A 23,265-nucleotide genomic window follows, 5' to 3' on the forward strand; every position below is an offset into this window, starting at 1 on the left:
TTAGTAGAGATGGGGTTTCACCATGCTGGCCAAACTGGCCTTGAACTCCTGACCTCAGGTGGTTTGCCCGCCTTGGCCTCCCACAATGCTAGGATTACAGGCATGACCACAGTGCCTGGCCATGTTAACTATTTTAATCATTACAACAGCCCTATGAGGAAGGAACCACTTTTTGACCCATTGTGTAGATGCACAAAACTAAGTCACGGACTGATCAAGGAACTTGTTCAACATCCGACAGCTGGTAAGTGACAGACTTGAGATTTGACCATAAACTTCAGAGTCCAGAGCCCTAGCCCTAACTACTATGTTCCCTTTATAATACATGAATTATGTAAAGCATTTTGCACATGGTGGCCTCTCAGCAAGTGTTGACTCTTAGTTTTATTAATTTTGTGCAACAAATAAAAGACAGTAGAATTAAGTTACAAAAACTTAGAGGTTTGAGCTAGCAGTGAGGAAGAATTTCCTGACTATAAGCGTTATGAAGTGGCAGCTCATTGGAGTCAGAATATGTTCTTTCTCTGTGGATCTTTAAGTACCAGATAGGTTGTTGTACTTTCAACCTGTCTCTCAGGAGAGAGAACAAACAAAATGACTGCTTAAACCTTCTTTTTAAGACTCTTCCATACTAACAATACTTATCTTCATCCTTTGCGTATCTTCCTCTTTTTTACTTCCAATGTAACTAAGCAAAAAATAAGAAGGTACAATTTTTAGAGCAAAATTCCACTGAAACCCAAAGAAAAGAGACTGGTTTCATTCATTTCTGAGCATGGAGACTGGTACCAAGTTGCACACCTGGTTTTCCGAGCCAAAAGTAGGAGCATGATTAAACAGACCTCTGCCCTGGACTTCTGAAGGCACCCTGGCTCTGCTCCCTGACTGAGACAACCGCAGGCAAGTCCCCTCACCTCTTTGGGACTCAGGGTCTTCTTGAGGCAAACACAAGAATTGAGCTGGAATAGTGTGAAAGTTATCTTTTTCTGTGAAAAAAAAAGTCAACACTATACTCTATGGCCTATACTCTATGTTCTATGGGGTGTCGGTAATACTTAATTCAGGACTTTTTCCTGAGGAACAATAAAATAAAAAAATACAAGATTACAAACACAGTGTAGATACATAAAGAAAAACCAAAGCTTTCTTATTGTTCGAAACTGCACTCCATTATAACACATTCCTCTCATTTAGATCTGAAACCCATGTTGGTTTTCCACAGAGATGATTTGTTTGGATGGTCACAGAAAAGGGGACTGTCAGCCATTCTTTGGTGTTACAGGGACAGGAATTAGAGAGTCTCTGTCATTAACCACAAAAACACCAGCCAAACTGAGCCCACACTGAGCATAACTCAAATCTCTGTTTTGTGTTAAACAGGAAAATAAATGGAAGTCTCTATCATGCCTACAGAAAGAGAAACTCACTCTCCATGTGAATTTGGGGGCAAGTGACTCAACCACTTCTCACCTCAGTTTGTGCATCTGTAACATCAGGAAATACTGGTGCCTATCTGATAGGACCACTTTTGGGATTAAATCATATGTGTAAAGGCCTCAGGAGAGAGCCTGTTCCCATTACATGCTAGTTAGTGTTCTGCTCCGCACCTATCTCAGTATTATTTGCAGTACTTTTGAAATGCCACAACCTGGTGCCAGAGGTTTGCCTCCTTTCTGTCTTTCCCTAGATGTTAAGCTTATTCACGTCACTCAGCTTACATGTTAAATGCCACTCAAATGTTAGATGAGGTGTCAGCTTTTAAAAAATTATATCAAGGTAGATGGAATGCTGTATTTTCTTCCTAATTTTAGGAACATTTCACAATCAACAACTACATGTTGAGTTTCTACCACGTGCCAGGCAGTGGGCAGGGAAGAAGATGTCAGAGAGTTCAAGTTTCCATCTGAATGAAGCAAGACGCATCTGTGGAAAGATACTTCAGTGTGTGAAGAATAATGTGACAAACCGAGTGAACTGTCAGCGAAAGAAAGCGTGGTGTGGGGGTGGGGGGTGTGATGATCTAAGAAGGGTTCCTGGAGGAGGCAGGCTTGGATTGGGACTTGAAGGCTTCATAGGATTTGAGACAGCAGAGAAAACGAGGGAAGACTTGGAAACTGGGTTGGGGTGGAGAACTAGGGAGTGCCGAAAGAAAGGTGTGAACAAAAATGAGGAATCCAGAAGCACCTGAGCTGACCAGCTTGGAATCACAGGTTGTGGGGAGGAGACCAGCAGGAGGGCAAAACTGGGAAGGGAGCATAGGTTGTCTTCAGAAAACCCGTTGAGGCGTCCTTAACTTTTGTGCTATATGATAGGCATTAGTTTTCAGGAGGTGACTTAGAATCTATGGCTCATACAAATTTGGAGTTGGAAGGGTCCGGACTATCTAGTACTTTTCCTGAATTTTTAAAATATATATATATTTTTTTTTCTGAAAAAGAAACAATCTCACTCTGTTGCCCAGGCTGGTCTCAATCTCCTGGGCTCAAGCACTCCTCTGCCTCGGGCTCCCAAAGTGTTGGGATTACAGGCATGAGCCACCATGCCCACTGTGGTACTTTTCTCTAAGTTGAGGAAACAGACACATCCAATGGGAAGTGGCACAGAATGATGTAGTGACTGAATTAGAATCTAGATATTCAGGTTCAGTGGCACCTCCTGTGGATTACTGACTAAAAGTAGTGCCTGGGTAAGTGTACAGACTGGCCACCTTGGCTACCCCAGCTCACCCCCAGAAGAAGCAAACAACCTTAGATGTACCGGCTCTGCTTAGCACCTTCAATAATTGAGACAATCACTCCTGAGTGCAGCAGATCTAAAATGGGGTAAATTTTACTGCCACAGTCACTTAGGTGTTGATTCCAGGTCTTGATCACTCTGGGTCTCACGAATATGCTCTTCTTTTGAGAGAGGAACCAGCAAGAACCTCATTTCTTGGCTATGGGGAGAGAGGAGAGGAGAGGGAGGGAGGACTTAATAAACTCAGCCAGATACTCACAGAGTTCTTGGGACAGTGTGTTCTGGTGGCTAAACACAGCATAGGTTCACATCCAGGGCATACCACTTACTAGATAAGTGACTTGGAAAAGTTTTGAAAACTCTTTGTGCCTCAGTTTCTTTATCTGTAAAGTGGGGGTATTGTAGTGCCTACCACATGAGATACTTTCGGAATTAACTAAATTTTATCAACGAGTGACTCAGAGTCATTTGGTTAGATATTTTGCATACTGTTCAGTGATTTGCATGAAAGTTGTTTTCCTACATGTGAGGAAGTCGGTGGTAGGCTGAGCCCAAGAACAAAGCCACAGACAAGCTTTATTAAAAGAGAGGGAAGAAAACTACCTGAAAACAATCTGGGAATAGTGAATCTTGTTTGCGTAATTTTTGGGCTAAATTTACTAGCTAGAAGCTGGCAAAGAGATTAATCTGTGCATTCTGTCCCAGTTGGTCCTTAAGTAGGTCAACTGGGAATATCCAAAACAAAACAATTTTCATCATTTATGGATTCTCTAGAGTCTTGAGAGTTTAGCTATGAAGATGTTCCAGGCTTTCCTGCAGTGTTTTCCATCAACGTGTGCACCTTGGGCTAGATCTGTCCTACTCATTCTCTCAAGAACTTCTCAATGTGAAAAAGCACTTATAACAGTGCCTGACATGTAGTAAGCAGTATTATCATTCTAAGATAGTTTAACTGTGAGGGAAAGGAAATTAGGAATGATCACAGTACACCTCAGGTGAAAGGGAGAAGACAGGTGCAGGGGAAATACTCCTTATTTTCTAGCTGACTCTTAGAATTGCCCACTTTATGCTGGAGGTAGTCAGGTCATGATTATATGATAGTATAAAACTTTTGTATCACATTGATTGTTGCACTCAGAATTGCTATAGGTGTGCACTTGATTGACAGGAGAACTAAAGGTACACTTGGATGAGAAGATTAAGCTTTACAACCAGAAGTATCCAGGACTACTGAAAATAATACGGCATCCTGAGAGGAAAGGTCTTGCTCAAGCCCGCAACACTGGCTGGGAAGCTGCCACAGCAGACGTGGTTGCCATCTTGGATGCTCACATTGAAGTCAATGTTGGATGGTAAGGCTCAAAGAGGCTGATTCTTCTGGAAAGGGTAGAGAGGAGACATTGTGCATGTACAGAACACAGGACAGGATACTGTGGACATAGGGAAAGTCAGCACCGGGCCTTAAATAAAGGGACTCTCCAAAGGAGCATGCTTTTATGCAGGCGTTTTGCTTGGCTAAGAGAAGTAGCATAGTGGAGAGTATTGACAGTTGGATCGTTAACTCTGACTTTGCTAAATACTTTGTGAATTTGAGTAAGTCACTTCACTTAACTAGACATTGTGTCTTTAACTGTAAAGATGAGGAGATTAGCCTTTGGTTATTTTAAAGGTTTTTCCCCAGCCCTGAAATTACATAATAAAATAAAGAGAACTATGTTCTTTAGAGAATGTGGAGAATCAGACAGGAAAGAAGCATCATCTTGGAAACAGGGAGAACCAAGAGATAACGTAAATTCAAGGAGTAATATACAGACTGATAATGCTGCTTCACAACGGCCTGGGGGTGCTACTTGGGTACTAATTTCAAACCTGTTCTTGACATGGGTTGGCTGCTAGCAGCTTCAGCTATCCCGAAAGGTACAGAGATTCTCTGGACTCTGGAGAGTTCTACTCACAACCCAGCACAGCCTAAATGGAGGAGGTACTCAATGTCAGGGCAAGGTGCTTGAAACAGCTTTATCTGCTGTCTCCTACTGCTTGTCCTCATACCCAAGCTGGGCTTGCTGCACACTCTTCTTCTAGGGCAGAGCCAATCTTGGCTCGGATTCAGGAAGACCGCACCGTGATTGTGTCTCCTGTGTTTGACAACATTCGTTTTGACACCTTCAAACTGGATAAGTATGAACTGGCAGTTGATGGGTTTAACTGGGAACTCTGGTGCCGCTACGATGCACTGCCACAAGCCTGGATTGATCTGCATGATGTCACTGCCCCAGTGAAGTAAGTCTGAGGAGGTTCAGGGAACTTGAGTAGCATGTGGGAAGGCAGGATGAACTGCATGGATTTCGTTTATCTTTGGTGGTAGTACTTGGGGTGACGTGGAAGGAGGGGAGGGGATGAAGTGAAGGACAAGGGATAGAAGTCATCCCAGTTAAGAAATCACAGACACTTTGGGATATTTAGGGACTTTCAGGCAAAAATCAAGCAAAATATTTAAAATTTTGGAAAACATTTTGGCCATTTCAAGCATTAACTGGCTATGAAGTAAGGATACCTAGGTGAAAAAGATGTAATTTCAATATATTTTGAGAAGGGTTATGATAACACAGTGGGCCAGGGAAAGCTGCAGGCGCTTAGTCCAGCCTGAGAGTTTAGGGAAGGCCTTCATGATAAGAACAGACTTAGGTAGAGTTCTGAAGCCCAAATACTCATTGAGCATCCCATCCCTCGCCGCCGCTCCTCATGGAGAGATTAATGACTCTTGCTGTGTGCTCTGTAGGAGTCCTTCAATCATGGGCATCCTGGCTGCTGACAGGCACTTCCTGGGAGAGATCGGGTCTCTGGATGGTGGAATGCTCATCTACGGAGGAGAGAACGTGGAGCTTAGCCTGCGGGTGTGTACATTTCCCTTCTCTTTATGGGACAAAGCAGAAAGGGGAATAATAGAAAGGTAGTTAGGACCCCTGGAATCCTAGAACAAGGCTGAATGTCACTGGCTTAAAGGTGGAGACATTCTCATGTTTCCAGGTGACTGGGCCAAGGAATGGACCAGTGGACATTCCTTCTGGAGTGGACACTCCTGGTATAGCCCATATAATCCGGGAGGTGTGGGTGGGAAGGGGTCAAGTTGGGACTGAATAGATAGATGTCCCTATTTCACTTGAGTACTCTGGGCATTTTTCATGCATCTCCTGGGATAAACTTAACCTTGGAGCAGATGATTCTCTAGAAGGCCAAAGACAGCAAAAACAGGAGTGGGCAGTGTGACCAGGGAATGCAGACGTGTGGGCAGCCAGCCTGCTTCTGTACTCACAGCCAGAGCAGCTGACGTGATAGCCTGAGTTTGTGCTGAGATATAGTCCAATCTAAGACAAATAGCCAGGTTTTTATCATTATATAATTGAAATCCTCAAACCCGCCCAGTCACGGTGGCTCACATCTGTAATCCCAGAACTTTGGGAGGCTGAGGCAGGCAGATGGCTTGAGCCCAGGAGTTCAAGGCCAGCCCGGGCAACATGGTGAAACCTTGTATCTATTAAAAAAGAAAGAAAAAGAAAAAATAAATCCTCAAACCAGTGCTAGTTCTGACCAACTTCTGTGTGTCTGGAAAAATACTGGCTTCACACTTCCGCAGTGATACCTCTTGTCTGCCCCCGACAGCTTCCCATGCTTGTTTAGATCACATGACCAACCTAAATTAAAATAAATGAAATTTTATATTTTCGTGGGTGCATTGTAGGTGTATATATTTAGGGTGTGCATGTGATGTTTTGATGCCGGCATGCAATGAATAATAATCATGTCATAGAGAATGGGGTATCCATCCCCTCAAGCATTTATCCTTCGTGTTACAAACAATCCAATTATATTCTTTAAGTTATTTTAAAATACAAAATTAAATTGTTATTAACTATAGTCATCCTATTGTGCCATCAAATAGTAGGTCTTATTTGTCTTATTCATTCTATGTAACTATTATTTTTGTACCCATTAACCATCCCCATCTCCCCCGGTTACCCTTCCTGGCCTCTGGTAACCATCCTTCTACTCTCTATGCCCATAAGTTCAATTGTTTTGATTTTTAAATTTCACACGTAAGTGAGAAATACAGTGTTTATCTTTCTGTGCCTGACTTATTTCACTTAACATAATAATCTCCAGTTCCATCCTTGTTGTTGTAAGTGACAGAACCTCATTCTTTTTTTAATGGCTGAATAGTCCTCTATTGTGTACTACATTTTCTTTATCCATTCATCTGTTGATGGACACAGATTTCTTCCATATCTTGGCTGTTGTGAACAGTGCTGCAACAAACAAAAGAGTGCAGATATCTCTTTGATTTAGTGATTTCCTTTCTTTTGGGTATATACCCAGCAGTGGGATTGCTGGATCATATGGTAGCTCTATATATACATATTTTTTTTTTTTCCTGAGGAACCTACAAACTGTCCTCCATAGTGGTTGTACTAATCTACATTCCTACCAACAGTGGACGAGGGTTCCCTTTTCTCCACATCCTCTCCAGCATTTTTATTGCCTGTCTTTTGGATATAAGCCATTTTAACTGGAGTGAGATGATATCTCACTGTAGTTTTGATTTGCATTTATCTGATGATCAGTGATGTTGAGCATCTTTTCACATGCCTGTTTGCCGTTTGTATGTCTTCCTTTGGGAAATGTCTATTCAAATCTTTTGCCCATTTTTGGATTGGATTATTAAATGTTTACCTATAAAGTTGTTTAAGCTCCTTATATACTCTGGTTATTAATCCCTAGCCAGATGGGTAGTTTGCAAATATTTTCTCCCATTTTGTGGGCTGTCTCTACACTTTGTTGATTGTGTCTTTTGCTGTGATTTTTAACTTGATATTATTCCATTTGTCAGTGTTTGTATTGGTTGCCTGTACTTGTGGGGTATTGCTGAAGAAATCTTTCCCCAGACCAGTGTCCTAGAGATTTTCCTCATTTTTTTCTTGTAGTAGTTTCATAATTTGAGGTCTCAGATTTAAGTCTTTAATCTATTTTCATTTTATTTTTGTGTATGGTGAGAGATACAGACCTACTTTCATTCTTCTGCATATGAATATCCAGTTTTCCCAGCACAATTTATTGAAGAAACTGTCTTTTCCCCAGTGTATGTTCTTGGTACCTTTGTCAAAAATGAGTTCACTATAGGCATGTAGGTTTGTTTCTGGGTTCTCTATTGTGGTTCATTAGTCTATGTGTCTGTTTTTATGCCGGTACCATGCTGTTTTGGTTACTATAGCTCTGTAGTATAATTTGAAGTCAGGTAATGTGTTTCCTCCAGTGTTGTTCTTTTTGCTAGGCATGGCTTTGGTTGTTCTGGGTCTTTTGCAGTTCCACATAAATTTTAGAATTGTTTTTTTCTATTTCTGTGAAGAATGTCATTGGCATTTTGATAGGGATTACATTGAATCTGTATATTGCTTTGGGTTGTATGGACATTTTAATGATATTGATTCTTCCAATCCATGAACATGGAATATCTTTCCATTTTTTGGTGTCCTCTTCAATGTTTTTCATCAGTGTTTTATAGTTTTCATTATAGAGATATTTTTTACTTCTTTGCTTAGTTCCTAGGTATTTAATTTTATTTGTGGCAATTGTAAATGGAATTACTTTTAAACATTTCTTTTCAGATTGTTCACTATTGGCATAGAGAAATGCTACTGATTTTTGGATGTTGATTTTCCATCCTGCAACTTTACTGAATTTATCAATTCTAATAGTTTTTTGGTGGAGTCTTTAGGTTTTTCCAATAAAAGATTGTGTCATCTGCAAACAAGGGTAACATGAACTTCATCCATTCCAATTTGGATGCCTTTATTTGTCTTGTCTAATTGCTCTAGCTAGGACTTCTAGTAGTACATTGAATAACAGTGGTGAAAATGGGCATCTTTGTCATGTTCCAGATCTTAGAGGAAAGGCTTTCAGTTTTTCCCTGTTCAGTGTGATATTAGCTGTGGGTTGTATACGGCTTTTATTATGTTAAGGTATGTTTCTTCTATACATAGTTTTTTGAGGAGTTTTAAATCATGAATAGTTGTTGAATTTTATCAATTGCTTTTTCAACATCAATTGAAATGATCACATGGTTTTTGTCCTTCATTCTGTTGATACGATGTTTCACATTGATTGATCTGCATGTATTGAACAATACTTGCATCCTAGGGTTAAATCCCACTTGTTCATGATGAATGACCTTTCTAATGTATTGTCACATTCAGTTTGCTAATATTTTATTGAGGATTTTTGTGCCAATGTTCATCAGAGATATTGGTCTGCAGTTTTCTTTTCTTTTCTTTTTTTTTTTTTTTAATGTGTCTTTGTCTGGTTTTGGTATAAGGGTAATACTGGCCTCATAGAATGAGTTTGGAAATGTTCCCTCCTCTATTTTTTGGAAAAATTTAAGTAGGATTGGTATCAGCTTTTCTTTAAATGTTCAGTAGAAATCAACAGTGAAACCACTGAGTCCCAAGTTTTCCTTTACTGGGAAACTTTATTACAGCTTTGATCTCATTACTTGTTATTGGTCTGTTCAGGTTCGGGATGTTTTTCTTGGTTCAATCTTGAACCAGGTTCATTGTGTCTAGGAATTTGTCCATTTCTTCTAGATTTTCCAACTTATTGGCATACAGTAGCCAGTAATGTTCCTTTGAATTTATGTAGTATCAGTTGTAATGTCTTTTTCACCTCTGATTATATTTATTTAGATATTCTCTCTTTTTTTCTCAGTTAGTCTGGATAAAGGTTTGTCAATTTTGTTGAACTTTTCAAAAAACCAACTGTTTGTTTCATTGATTTTTGTTGTTGTTGTTGTTCCTTTTTTTGTTTGTTTTTTGTTTTTTTTTTTTAGATGGAGTCTTGCTCTATCGCCCAGGCTGGACTCCTATGGCACAGTCTTGGCTCACTGCAAGCTCCGCCTCCCAGGTTCATGCCATTCTCCTGTCTCAGCCTCCTGAGTAGCTGGGACTACAGGTGCCCGCCACCTCGCCCGGCTAATTTTTTTGTATTTTTAGTAGAGACAGGGTTTCACCATGTTAGCCAGGATGGTCTTGATCTCCTGACCTCGTGATCCTCCCGCCTCAGCCTCCCAAAGTGCTGGGATTACAGGTGTGAGTCACCATGCCTGGACTGTTTCATTGACTATTTTGTATTTTTTATTTCAATTTCATTTATTTCTACTCTGATCTTTATTATTTCTTTTTTATTTTTTAAATTTCATTTTAAGCTCAGGGGTACTAGTGCAGGTTTGTTATATCAGTAGACTTGTGTCATGGGGATTTATTGTACAGATTATTTCATCACCTAAGGATTAAGCTTAGTCTCCATACTTATTTTTCCTGATCTTCTCCCTCCTTCCACCCTCCACCCTCCAAAAGGCCTCAGTGTGAGTTGTTCCCCTCTTTGTGTCCATGTGTTCTCATCATTTAGCTTCTCCTTAAAAGTAAGAGCATGTGGTATTTGGTTTTCTGTTCCTGTGTCAGTTTGCTAAGGATAAAGGCCTCTAGCTCCATCCATGTCCTTGCAAAGGACATGATTTCATTTTTTATGGCTTCATAGTATTCATTGGTGTATATGTACCACATTTTCTTTATCCAGTCTATCATTGTTGGACATTTAGGTTGATTTCATGTCTTTGCTATTGTGAATAGTTCTACAATGAACATACATATGTATGTGTCTTTATAATAGAATGATTTATAATCCTTTGGGTATATACCCAGTAAAGGGATTGCTGTGTTGAATGGTATCTCTGTCTTTAGATCTTTGAGAAATCACCACAGTGCCTTCTACAATGGCTGAACTAATTTACACTCCCATCAACAGTGGACAAGCATTCCTTTTTCTTCACAACCTTGTGAACATCTGTTATTTTTTTTCTTTTTAATAATAGCTACCTGACTTCAAACTATACTATGGGGCTACAACAACCAAAACATCATGGTGCTAGTACAAAAACAGACACATAGACCAATGGAACAGAATAGAGAACCCAGAAAAAAGACTGCACACCTATAACTATCTGATCTTCAATAAACATGACAAAAACAAGAAATGGGGAAAGGATTCCCTATTCAATAAATGGTGCTGGGATAACTGGCTAGCCATATTCAGAAGACTGAAACTGGACCTCTTCCTTATACCATATACAAAAATTAACTCAAGATGAACTAAAAACTTACATGTAAAACCCAAAACTATAAAAACCTAGGCAATACCATTCAGGACATAGGGATGGGCAAAGATTTCATGACAAAGATGCCAAAAGCAATAGCAACAAAAGGAAAAATTGACAAATGGGATCTATTAGTTATTTTCTATTACAATTTTGGGTTAGGTTTCCTCTTGCTTTTCTAGTTCTTTAAGATTCATCATTAGATTGTTTGAAGTTTTTACTCTTTTTAATGTAGGCACTTAGAGCTGTAAACATCCCTCTTAGTACTGTTTTTGCTATAGTCCATAGGTTTTGGTATGTTGTGTCTCCATTATCATTTGTTTCAATGAATTTTCCAGTTTCCTTCTTAATTTCTTCATTGACTCACTGGTCATTCAGGGGCATATTGTTTAATTTCCATTTGTCTGTATAGTTTCCCAAATATCTCTTGTTATTGATTTCTAGTTTTATTCCACTGTGGTCAGAGACAATGCTTGCTATTATTTTTATTTTTTGAATGTTTTAAGACTTGTTTTGTGACCTAACATATGGTCTGTCCTTGAGAATGATCCATGTGCTGAGGAGAAGAATGTGTATTCTGCAGCCACTGGATGAAATGTCTGTAAGTATCTATTAGAGACACTTTGTCTATAGTACGGATTAAGTCTGATGTTTCTTTGTTGATTTTCTGTCTGGAAGATCTGTCCAGTGCTGAAAATAGGATGTTGAAGTCTTCAGCTGTTATTGTACTGGGGCCTATCTCTCTGTTTAGCTCCAATAATATTTGCTTTATATATCTGGATGTTCCAGTATTGGGTGCATTTATATTTAAAATGGTTATACCCTCTTGCTAAATTGACCCCTTTATTATTATATAGTGACCTTCCTTATTTCTTATAGTTTTTGTCTTGAGATCTATTTTGTCTGATATAAATATAGCTACTCCTGCTTTTCTTTGGTTTTCATTGGTATGGAATATCTTTTTCCATCCCTTTATTTTCAGTTTATGTGTATTTTTATAGGCGAAGTATGTTTCTTATAGGCAACAGATCAGCGGGTCTTGTTTTTTCATTCATTCAGCCACTCTATGTCTTGATTGGAGAGTTAAGTCCATTTACATTCAATGTTATTATTGGTAAGAAAGGACTTCTGCTATTTTGTCATCTGTTTTCTGGTTGCTTTGTGGTCTTTTCTTTCTTGTTTCTTTTCTTTCTGTCTTCCTCTAGTGAAGGTGATTTTCTCTGTTGATATGATTTAGTTTCTTGCTTTTTATTTTTTTGTGTATCTGTTGTATGTTTTTTGGTTTGGGGTTCTCATTAGGCTTGCAATATTATCTTATCACCCATTATTTTAAGATGATGACAGCTTAACACTATTTATATAAACAGACAACCAAACAAATGGGAAAAAAAACTAATAGAAACTTTACACCTTGATTTTGTCCCGCTGCTTTTTAACTTTTTGTCATTTCCATTATGTCTTACTGTACTATGTCTTGAAAAGGTTTTGTAGTTATTATTGTTGATTGATTCATTATTTAGACTTTCTATTTAGGACAAGCGTAGTTTATACACCACAGTTACAGTGTTATAATATTCTGTGTTTTTCTGTGTACTGACTATTACTAGTGAATTTTATACCTATAGGTGATTGCTTATGGCTCATTAACGTCCTTTTCTTTCTGATTGAAGTACTCCCTTTAGCATTTCTTGTAGGATAGATCTGGTGTTGATGAGGTCCTTCAGCTTTTGTTTGTATGGCAAAGTCTTTATTTCTCCTTCATGTCTGAAGGATATTTTCACTGTATATGTTGTTCTAGGGTAAAAGTTTTTTCCTTCAACGCTTTACAAATGTCATGTCACTCTCTCTTGGCCTGTAAGGTTTCCACGGAAAAGTCTGCTATCAGAAAGTATAGGAGCTGCATTGTATGTTGTTTTTAGAATCCTTTCTTTATCCTTAATCTTTGGGAGTTTGATTATTAAATGCCTTGAGGTAGTTTTCTTTGGGTTAAATCTGCTTAGCATTCTGTAACCTTCTTGTACTTGGACTTTGATATCTTTCTTTAGGTTTGGGAAGTTCTGTATTGTTGTCCCTTTGAATAAACTTTCTACCCCTTTCTCTTTCTCTGCCTCCTCTTTAAGGCCTATAATTCTTAGATTTGTCCTTTTGAGGCTATTTTCTAGATTCTGTAGGCATGCTTCATTGTTTTGTATTCTTTTTTCTTTTGTCCTCTGACTATGTATTTTACAAATAGCCTGTCCTCAAGCTTACTAAATCTCCCTTCTGTTTAACCAATTTTGCTATTAACAGACATTGATGCATTCTTGAGTATGCCAATTGCATTTATCAGCTCCAGAATTTCTGCTTGATTCTTTTCTATTATTTCCATCTCATTGTTAAATTTATCTGATAGAATCCTGAATTCCTTCTCTGTATCATCTTGAACTTCTTTGAGTTTCCTCAAAACAGCTTTTTTGAATTTTCTGTCTGAATGGTCCCATGTCTCTCTCTACGATTGGTCCCTTAGTTCATTTGGTGAGATCATGTTTTCCTGAATTATCCTGGTACTTGTAGATGTTCTTCTGTGTCTGGGCATTGAAGAGTTAGGCTGCTTGTTGTAAGTAAAGACTACTTATTGTAGCCTTTACTGTGTAGGCTTGTTTGTACCCATCCTTCTTGGAAAGACTTTCCAGATATGCAAAAAGACGTGGGTGTCATGATCTAAGCTGTACCTACTTTAGGCGGCACCCCAAGCCCAGTAATGCTGTGGTTCTTCCAGACTCATGGAAGTGCCACCTTGATGGTCTTGGACAAGATCTGGAAGAATTCTCTGGATTACCAAGCAGAGACCCTTGTTCCCTTCCCTTACTTTCTCCCAAACAAGTGGAGTCTCTCTCTCTCTGTTCTGAGCTCCCTACAGCTGGGGGTGCAGTGACACAAGCACCTCCGTGACCACCGCCACTGCGACTGCTCTGGGTCAGACCTGAAGCTAGCACAGGACTGGGTCTCACCCAAGGCCTGCTGTGACCACTCACTGCATACTTCCTATGTTCCCTTGAGGCCCTGGTGCTCTACAATCAGTAGGTGGCAAAGCCAGGACACAGGACACAGGCCTGTGTCCTTCCTTTCAGGGCCATGTATTCCTCCAGGTCCCAAGTGGGTCCAGAGGTGCTGTCTGGCAGTCAGACACTAAAGTAAAATACCTTAAAAGTCTACCTCATGTTTTATTATATTGTGACTGAGCTGGCACTCAAACCACAAGACACACTGCTTCCTACTCTTCCCTCTTCTTTCCAAAGTTAGAGGCCAGTGCCACCACAGGCCCACAGGGAGTACTGCCAGGCTACCACTCATGTTCCCTTAGGGCCCAAGGACTCTCAAGTTAGTTTATGATGAATGCTGCCTGGCTTAGGACTCACCCATCAGGGAAGTGGGCTCCCTTCTGGCCCAGAGCAGGTTCAGAAATGCCATGTAAGAGTCAAGTCCTGGAATCAGGGACCCCCAAGAGACTGCTTGGTGCTCTACCCACCTGTGGCCAAGCTGGTACCTAAAGCCAGCAAGTCTCAGAGACTCACCCAAGGCCCTCAGTGTAGTATTGGGTATTGCTGCTAGTTGTTCAGTGTCCCAGGGCTTTTCACCTAGCAGGTGATAAATGCTGCCAGGACTGGGTCCTTCCCTTCAAGGCAGCGAGCTCCCTTCTAGCCCAGGGTATGTTTAGAAATGTCAGCTGGGAGCTAGGGCCTGGACCAGGGACCACACAACTCTGACTGATTTCCTAGCCTGCTGTAGCTGAGCTGGTATCCAAGATGCAGTCAAAGTCCTCCTCACTTCTCCCTCCCCTCTCCTCAAATGGAAGGAAGGGGTCTCTTCTGGAGCTGCAAGTTGTACATCCTGGGGTTAGGCGACGGGTAATGCCAGTACTCCCTTAGTGGCCCCAACTGGTGTTTCAGTAGGTTGTGTGACCTCCCTCCCCACCCCCAACTCACTGTCTCCGGGCCCAGTTCAGCACTAGGATTCACCTAATAGTTGCCTAGACTGCTTTTCAGGCTTACTTAGAGACTCAGAGCACTGTAGCCTGGTGGCGAGGTTTGGGGGAACTCAACGTTCTACTTCTGGGATCAGTGATTTCCCTCTGGCTGGGGCTGGTTTAAATGCTCCCTCTTTGGGTGGGCAGCAGCTGAGTTTGCTTCAGTTTTCCTTTCTGCTCTAACAGGACAGCACTGAGTTCAGTGCCTCACAATTGCTGTGCTCTTCCTTCTCCAACACACAGAAGTGCTGTCTACACCACACTGCAGCTAGTGGGGATGGGGGAGGGGTAGCATCAGTGATTCACCACTGTCCTTTCTACCTCTCCAGTGCCTCTTTCAGCAATATCAAGTTAAAATACGAGTACTGTGAGTGTTCACCTGATTTTTGGTTCTTATGAAGGTGCTTTGCTTGTGTAGATAGTTGTTAAATTTGTATCCTTGTCAGGGGGACGACTGGTGGAGCCTTCTATTCCACCATCTTGCTCCACCACCTCTCCCAACCTGAATTTTTGTGCTCTCTAAGGGAATTCAGGATGCAAACCAAGAAAAATAGAGAAATTACAAGTGCAGATTCAAAATATGCCAGTGTGTTGGTTAGCTCTTGCCAAAAATGTCATGCAATAAATCAACCCAAACTCAGTGCCTTAAAGCAACAATAATCAATTCTCACAGATTTGCAGATCCAGCTGGCTCAGATGGAGTGGCCGTGATCCACACATGTTCACTCTGGGGCTCAGGAAAATGTGGGATAGCAGCTACCTAGGACAGAAAGCTCTTCTTATAGTGTACAAGAGGGCCAATGGGACCATGTGAAGTCTTGGAAGGCCTAGGTTTAGAAGTAGCAAGCTATTTCAGAGTATAAGTCACATGGCCAACCCTAAAATGGTGTGAAGAATGAGGGCCAATAAATTTTCATGCATCAGGATCAATTTAGAAGAGGCTTTGTGGATAAAATATCATTTCCACAGTATCTCTTTTACCTTTTTGGCATAATCTTCAGGGCCTCATTAGAAGGGGCTGGCCTGTGGGTTTGTGATTGTTCTTGGTAGTTCATCTTTCATCTTTCAGGCTAAGGCTGAACTCTTAAAAGAGGCCATGGAAAGTAGTGGAAATTACACAGGTATTGGAGACAGACAGACTTAAGTCAAAATCCTGCTTTGCCACTCAAGAGTTTGTGTGCAACATGCAAGCCCTCTAAACCTTACCTCCTGCATCAAGCACCTCGTATGGTGAGTGATACACGGTTTACACTCAATAAATGTTTAATGGTAAAAGTGACAATAATAAGAATGTCAGGTTGGCATTGTAACAAACACTGACCCTGAGTTCTAATGCTGTCTCTACTAACTCACTGTGGACTAAGCTTCTATAAGATGACCTTTTTTTCCCCTCCAAGCCCTGAAATTCTGTGCTTGTGACGAGGTGATCTCTGGTCCATTGTGGTGTCTGGAGGAGCAAAGTAATTTCCCATCTAGAGTTTATTTCATTCCACTCTCTTTAATTTCTTTCTAACTGAAACTGATGACCCCATAGCCATGTACTATACCCAATAAGGACCCACTCAGGACTCCACATTTAATGTTAACAAATGAACTTTTGAGTCTTGTCTGGGTTATACCTTAAGCCATAATCATTCTTTGGCAGAGAAAACTAACTTTTTTGGGATGGTGGTTGATATGGTTAGGCTTTGTGTCCCCACTCAAATCTCATCTTAAATTATAATCCACACAATCCCCACATGTCAAAGGAGAGACCAGGTGGAGGTAGTTGGATCGTGGTGGGAGGGTTTCCACCAGGTTGTTCTCCTGATTGTGAGTTTTCGCAAGATCTGATGGTTTTATAAGTGTTTGGTAGTTCCTCCTGTGTTCATTCTCCTTCCTGCCACCTTGTGAAGAAGGTGCCTTGCTTCCTCTTTGCCTTCTGCCATGATTGTAATTTTCCTGAGACCTCTCTAGCCGTGATGAATTGTGAGTCAACGAAACTTCTTTCCTATATAAATTACCCAGTCTCAGGCAGTTCTCTATGGCAGTGTGAAAACAGACAAATACAGTGGTCTGATCAGTTTTCCCATTTGTGAAATGGAGAGAAGCATTTTGTTTAGTGTACCTCATAAGAATGATGGTACAGTCACAATGCAATAATGAATTTGATATAGTTTTATAAAATATTAATTAGAATGCTCACTCAGCTTCTCTGACAGAAGCTAAAATAACAGAAGCTTCAACATGATAGAAATTAATTACTCTTTCCTATAACAGTTTGAACATAAGCAATTCAGGATTGATATGGCAGCTCTAGGGTGATAGGGACCAAGACTTTTATTTTGTGGTCCTGCCACACTCAATACCGTATTCGTATTCTAGCCAGTAGGGAGAGAAAAGGGGGAAAGAGAGAGAGCAAGCTCTTTCTTTTTAAGAGCACTACCTGAAAGTTGTGTATGTTGTTTCTTTTCGCATTCTATTGGCCATTACGTAGTCACATGGCCACACCTGTGTGCAAAGGAGTCTGGGAAATACAGACTTTAGTTAGTGGGTTACATGCCCAGGTGTTTCTTCTATAACTGGAGATGTAGAGCAGAACAGACTTTGGGAGTACAAGTAGTCTCTCACACAAAAAATATAAATGCAAAAATACTTTATGTATGGTACTTAGCAAAGTCTTGAGGATGACCCTAGTTCCATTGTGGCTGGGTTTTCCTACCTACCAGAGCTTTAGGTGAATTCTCCAATTCTTCAACTTAGGACCCAAAGCCCTCATTATTTCTGAGTTCCTTCTGCTTTGTTTTCTCCTTCTGCACCTAGGCTGAGTCTCTCTGTTTTCATTCTCCCAAACATACATAAAACACTGCCATTTCAGTTTCTACAATACGTTCTATTTATGTTAATATTTTGTGATTTTTAAAATGGACTTTGCTTAAAATATAGGGTCATCCTTTTCCTTTTCTTTGGAGCAAGCAGTTCTGCCCATATCCAGCTTCTTGGTTTGTGTGTGACTATTTGCCTTTTAAAACTTCTAAGCACTTACTAGGATCTTTCTCCAGTAGCAGATCTTGAATAGCAGAGCTGCATGGAGTGCTTTATTCTGACATCTAGTGGCCATGGCAGGATGTGCTCATCAATGTGTGTAAATGGAGATGATGGGTAGGAAAGGTGAAGCAGGGAGATATGGGTAGGAAAGAAAAAACAGCATTTGTTGAGCATCTTGTTTATGTCACGCGCTGTGCTGGAACTGGACATGTAACTTCCTGGGTTCACAATGCAGCTCTGTCATTTACTAGCTGGCAAACATGGGCAGGTTACTTAAAGGGAGATACCTGTATGGTGAGGATTAAATTTATGGAAAGTATTAGGACAGTATATGGCACAAAGTAATATATTATTATCATCAGAAGCTTAGTGTCTGTGTGTGTGTGCGTGTGTGTGTGTGTGTGTGTGTGTGAGAGAGAGAGAGAGAGAGAGAGAAAGAGGGGGAGACAGAGAGAGATGATGGAAGGAGTTTGGCAAGTGGGAATAAATTTTGAGAGCAGAGTTTGAAGACTTTTGGGCAAAGCTAATTATGGGCATTACTTCATAAATGGCAATCTTTTTTTTTTCTTTTGAAACAAAGTCTTGCTCTGTTGCCCAGGCTGGAGTGCAGTGGTGCAATCTAGGTTCATTGCGAGCTCCACCTCCCAGGTTCAAGTGATTCTCCTGCCTCAGCCTCCTGAGTAGCTGGGATTACAGGTGCACACCAACACACCCGGCTACTTTTTGTATTTTTAGTAGAGACAGGGTTTCACCATGTTGGCCAGGCTGGTCTCAAATTCCTGACCTCAAGTGATCTTCCTGCTCCAGCCTCCCAAATTGCTGGGATGACAGGCATGAACCACCACACCTGGCCTCGGCAGTCTTGACTTTTAACTTGAATTTAAGATTTCTTATGACAAAGTTAATTTTTCTCCCTGAATTCATGTGAGGTAAAGACTTCCATCAGCTAGGAAAATTGGAGTAAGGTTATCTTTGGATTTTGAATGTTTGGCTAGAGAGAATAATAATATTTGAATGCAAGTTGAATGTAACCTCCACATCATTCTGGGGGCCAATGAGGAAAGCCAAAGAAGGATAATGAAAGAAAATGTGTACTTCAGGTTATCTCAGAGGCTGCCATAACTGATTTCTTGTTATGTCATTTGATCCTGGTGACAGTCTAAAGAGTGGCTGTGCCCTTTTAGCAGATGAGTAAGTTGAGGGTCAGCTTCTTCCATCATTGCACAACTGGCAGCTGCAAAACATGCTAGCTGCCAGGTGTGCAATGATGGAACCAGAATTTGAACATAGGTCAGTCTGATTTCAAAGCCTTTTTTTTTTTTTTTTTTTTTACTTCATTGTTCTGGGAAATAGGGTGTAAAGGAAGGGGAATCCAGGGTTTTAAGAAGTGGAGAAAAGGATGAAAACAATTTGAAAGTCAGATAATGAGACTGACTACTCAGTTGGACACTCTTTTGGTAAGTTAACTGAACCAGTGGGGCCTGAGCTACACACCGTTATCTCAGGCACTCCCATTGGCATGAGTGTGCTAGGTTGCTAGCCACTGCTATGGGCTAATTACCTCCCAGAAACTGCAGCTCACTTAGGCAACCGTGAAGAGAAGACACAGGAGACATCACATCAATCCAATGTGACTGGATAGTCCCATTAGCTACTGAGATGAACATCACATTTTCTAAGCTCAATATGAGAATGTGTGTTTTGACAAGTGTATTTTATTTACATCCATCAGGATGGTACAAATGAATGTTTGTAATTGGGTCATAAGCCATGGTATCTTTTGGTCAAGTTACGCAAATGAGTTATCTATTGCTGTATAACAATGTTATCACAACTTAGTGTTTGAAAGCAAGACGCATTCATTATTTCACAGTTTCTGTGGGTCAGAGGTCCATGCACAGTTTAGCTGGGTCTTCTGTAAGGCTGCCATCAAGGTGTCAGCCACAGTTGGGTTCTCATCTGGGCTCCACTGGGGAGAGATCTGCTTTCAAGCTCACATTCTTATTGGCAGCATTCAGTTCCTTAAAGTCTTCCAGGCTGAGGAAGCATTCAGTTTCATGCTGGGTATCGGTTGGAAGCCACTCTTCATGTCTTCCCTTTTCATGTGTTAGCTGACAACATGGCAGCTTCCTTCTTCAAAGCCAACAAGAGAGAGCATCTCTTGGCAAAATGGACTCTACAATCTTATGCAGTGTATTCATGATCCATGCAATCAAGCACGTCCTGCCATCTTTGCCATATTCTGCTGGTTAGAAGCATGTCACAGGCCCACACTCAAGGGAGAGGGGATCAGGCAAGGCTGTAGACACCAGGAGGAGGGACCATGGGGTCACTTTGGCATCTGTCTGCCACACTGCCCTATGTCTAGCATGCAGGCAGAGAAGGGGCAGGAGGAACTTAGTGCAGTGAGAGTGGCTCAGGGCATGGCGCCTCTCAGGACATGGACACTTTCCTTGGGGGTAAGGGAGCAGAGGCCCCTCCTTTGGTCCATGTAGGAGGACTTGCTGAAAGAAGTATGATTTCAGGAGTTGTTTGAATGACAGGAGAGAAGCAGTTCGGTAGACTTCTAAGGAAAGATGATTTAGATAAGACGGTTAGGAGGCAATATAAAGGCAGGAGTGGGAGGACTGAGCTTACATTCTTTAAAAACGGTTCTAAAATGTAGTCTTCTTGTGTCAACAAGCTATGCAATCCATTGGCTGTGAAGCACAGGTGATTTTTTGGTCTTCTTCTGCAGGTGTGGCAGTGTGGAGGGAAGATTGAGATTCTGCCCTGCTCCCGGATTGCTCACCTAGAGAGACACCACAAGCCCTACGCCTTGGATCTGACCCGTGCCTTGAAGCGCAATGCTCTGCGAGTGGCGGAAATCTGGATGGATGAGCACAAACACATGGTCTACTTGGCCTGGAACATACCTCTCCAGGTGAGTCATGGAACTGAACAGCAGCACGGAAGAATGAAAGAGGAGGAGGTGGCAGTTATGTAATGGGGCGGCATAAAGCAAAAGTGCCATCACAGCCCTAAATAATTAGAATAAGGTCCTGATGGTGTGATAATAATGGCTCTTAACATATATATAACAGTACAGTACTGCATTCCGGACCCTTCTATATATTAACTTATTAGCTGTCACAACATATGTAGGGGATAGGTTTTCTTTTTATTATTCTAAGTTTTACAGATGAGGAAGCTGAAGCACAGAGAGTTGTAAGAAACTTGTTTAAGGTAATGTGGAGAGTGAGATTCAAACCAAGGAAATCTGGCTTGTAAGTTCCCTGTTCTTCATCTCTCTTTTATAATGGGAGATACAAACATAGCAGGTGTGATGTAGGGTGGTGGGAGAAGGCACTGTAACCTTGTTGGATGCAAAAGAATGAGGGTAGCATTTTTTTTTTAAAGTTTTGTGTGTGTGTGTGTGTGTGTGTGTGTTTTGGTAGAGACAGGGTCTTGCTATTTTGCCCAGGCTGGTCTGGAACTCCTGGCCTCCCAAAATGTTGAGTTTGAAAGTGTCAGCCCCTGCACCCAGCCAAGGATGGCCTTCTTAGCTAAGCCCACATCTTATACACTGGCTGCTTAAGGTCATGCTATGCTGTCTGGTGTCCCTGAGCTCTGGCTCCGGGCTAGAGCATATAGAGCTGTGTTGGCCCAAAGGGAGGAGTCATCGCATTGACAAACTCATCCCTCCATCACAGCGGGTTCTAATGTAGCCCCCAGAAAGCCAGGGAGTCAGGATGGTGGGTAACTGTGGAGGGACCTGGAAGAGAAAGTCTGGAAGGACTCCGAGGGTCAGGAGCCAGGTTAACACTGGGATCACTAGGTCTGGAGATGGTAAAAATGTGCGGAAATGCCTGAGCATTTATAATTTAAAGATGCCAAAATGCTTCCTTTCATAATCCAAGCTGCCAATAACCTCTTACAGTTGGATCACTGTTTGAAGAGAGATGGGTAAGAATTGATTCTGATGTCCCAGTATGCCAAGGTATGACAGGAAAAAAAAGTACCCTCCAGGACATCCCTAGCTTTTTTATTTCTACAGAGTCATATTGTGACTGTCCCAAGCTGTACAAAGAGTTGTCTGTAAAACACTGAACCATCAAAGGATGATCTAAATTTTTGCATGGGATGATCTGAAATGAGCCCCACAGGAAAATTCTGAGAAGAAGGCAGATACACAAGTGGTTCCTGCTTTTTCTAATTTGCCTCTTTAGTATTATTTTACATTGATTCCCCACAAATATCACTTCTAAGAAAGTCTCTTTTAATCTCCAGAAGTCTTCTTGTGTCAATAAGCTCTTTTAATCTCCAAAAAGTCTCTTTTAATCTCCAAAAGGCCATGATATGGCCTTTTCTGGCCCTATCGTGAGGAGTATTTTGGGTTTTATTGATGTAAATACCATCTCAAATAGGAGCAATCTGCATAAGCTCATGAGGAGAAATAAACCTGGGCAGCCCCACTATGCGGGCCTTGAAGGAGTAGAATTTGAAAGAGCAGAATTTTCTAGGGTTTAAGGTTTTTCCACCTTCTCTGGAAATATAAAATATCAAGGTTACTTCACAGGCTATCAGAAAAATACTCAGTTCCATCATGCGTGCTCCATACCCACTGGTAGAGTGAAGGCGCTGTTAAAAACTTCAGCCACATTAAATGTAAAGGAGTCTAACTGAGCAATGAATGATTTGCAAATGGGGCAACACCCAGAATCACAGCAGATTCAGAGACTCCAGCACAGCCACGTGGTGGAAGAAGATTTATAGACCCAAAAAAGGGAAGTGGTGTGCAGACACTGGAAGTGAGGTACAGAAAGACCTGGATTGGTTACAGCTCCGTGTCTGCCTTATTGGAATACAGTTTGAACACTCGACAGTGGATGAGTGGTTGAAGTATGGCTGCTGAGATTGGCCAAGACCCAGCTGTTGTTACAGGTGCATAGTCCTAAGTTAGAGTTTCGATCTTGTCTGTCTATTAAGTTGGGTTGCAGTTCGTCCACAAGGACTCACATACAGAAATATGGAGTCCTTCTCAGGCCGTATTTAGTTCGCTTTAACAGAGCTTTCGTGAGTCAAAGCACAGAAACACTTGGTGTTTTGTTTACAGAACTCTGGAATAGATTTTGGAGACATTTCTTCCAGAGTCGCACTCCGGGAAAAACTGAAATGTAAAACCTTTGACTGGTACCTGAAAAATGTTTATCCACTCTTGAAGCCAATCCACACCATCGTGGGCTATGGAAGAGTATGTATTATGAAACTGCATTTTGAATTTTAGATGTTTGTGAAAGACAGTGCAGCCTGAATC

General features: G+C 41.2%; 1 protein-coding gene across 1 annotated transcript in view; it reads left to right on the plus strand.

Annotated features, from left to right (window-relative positions):
- Positions 1–23,265, plus strand: part of GALNT8 (polypeptide N-acetylgalactosaminyltransferase 8) — a 62,911-nt gene that overhangs the window by 30,444 nt on the left and 9,202 nt on the right. Inside the window, exons 4-8 of the mRNA XM_007967302.3 lie at positions 3,905–4,088; positions 4,819–5,016; positions 5,516–5,630; positions 20,707–20,892; positions 23,065–23,202. Coding sequence (XP_007965493.3) covers positions 3,905–4,088; positions 4,819–5,016; positions 5,516–5,630; positions 20,707–20,892; positions 23,065–23,202 — 821 coding nt within the window. The remainder of the gene's footprint in view (positions 1–3,904; positions 4,089–4,818; positions 5,017–5,515; positions 5,631–20,706; positions 20,893–23,064; positions 23,203–23,265) is intronic.

This window comes from Chlorocebus sabaeus, chromosome 11 (genome assembly GCF_047675955.1).
Source record: "Chlorocebus sabaeus isolate Y175 chromosome 11, mChlSab1.0.hap1, whole genome shotgun sequence".
Lineage (NCBI taxonomy): Eukaryota > Metazoa > Chordata > Mammalia > Primates > Cercopithecidae > Chlorocebus > Chlorocebus sabaeus.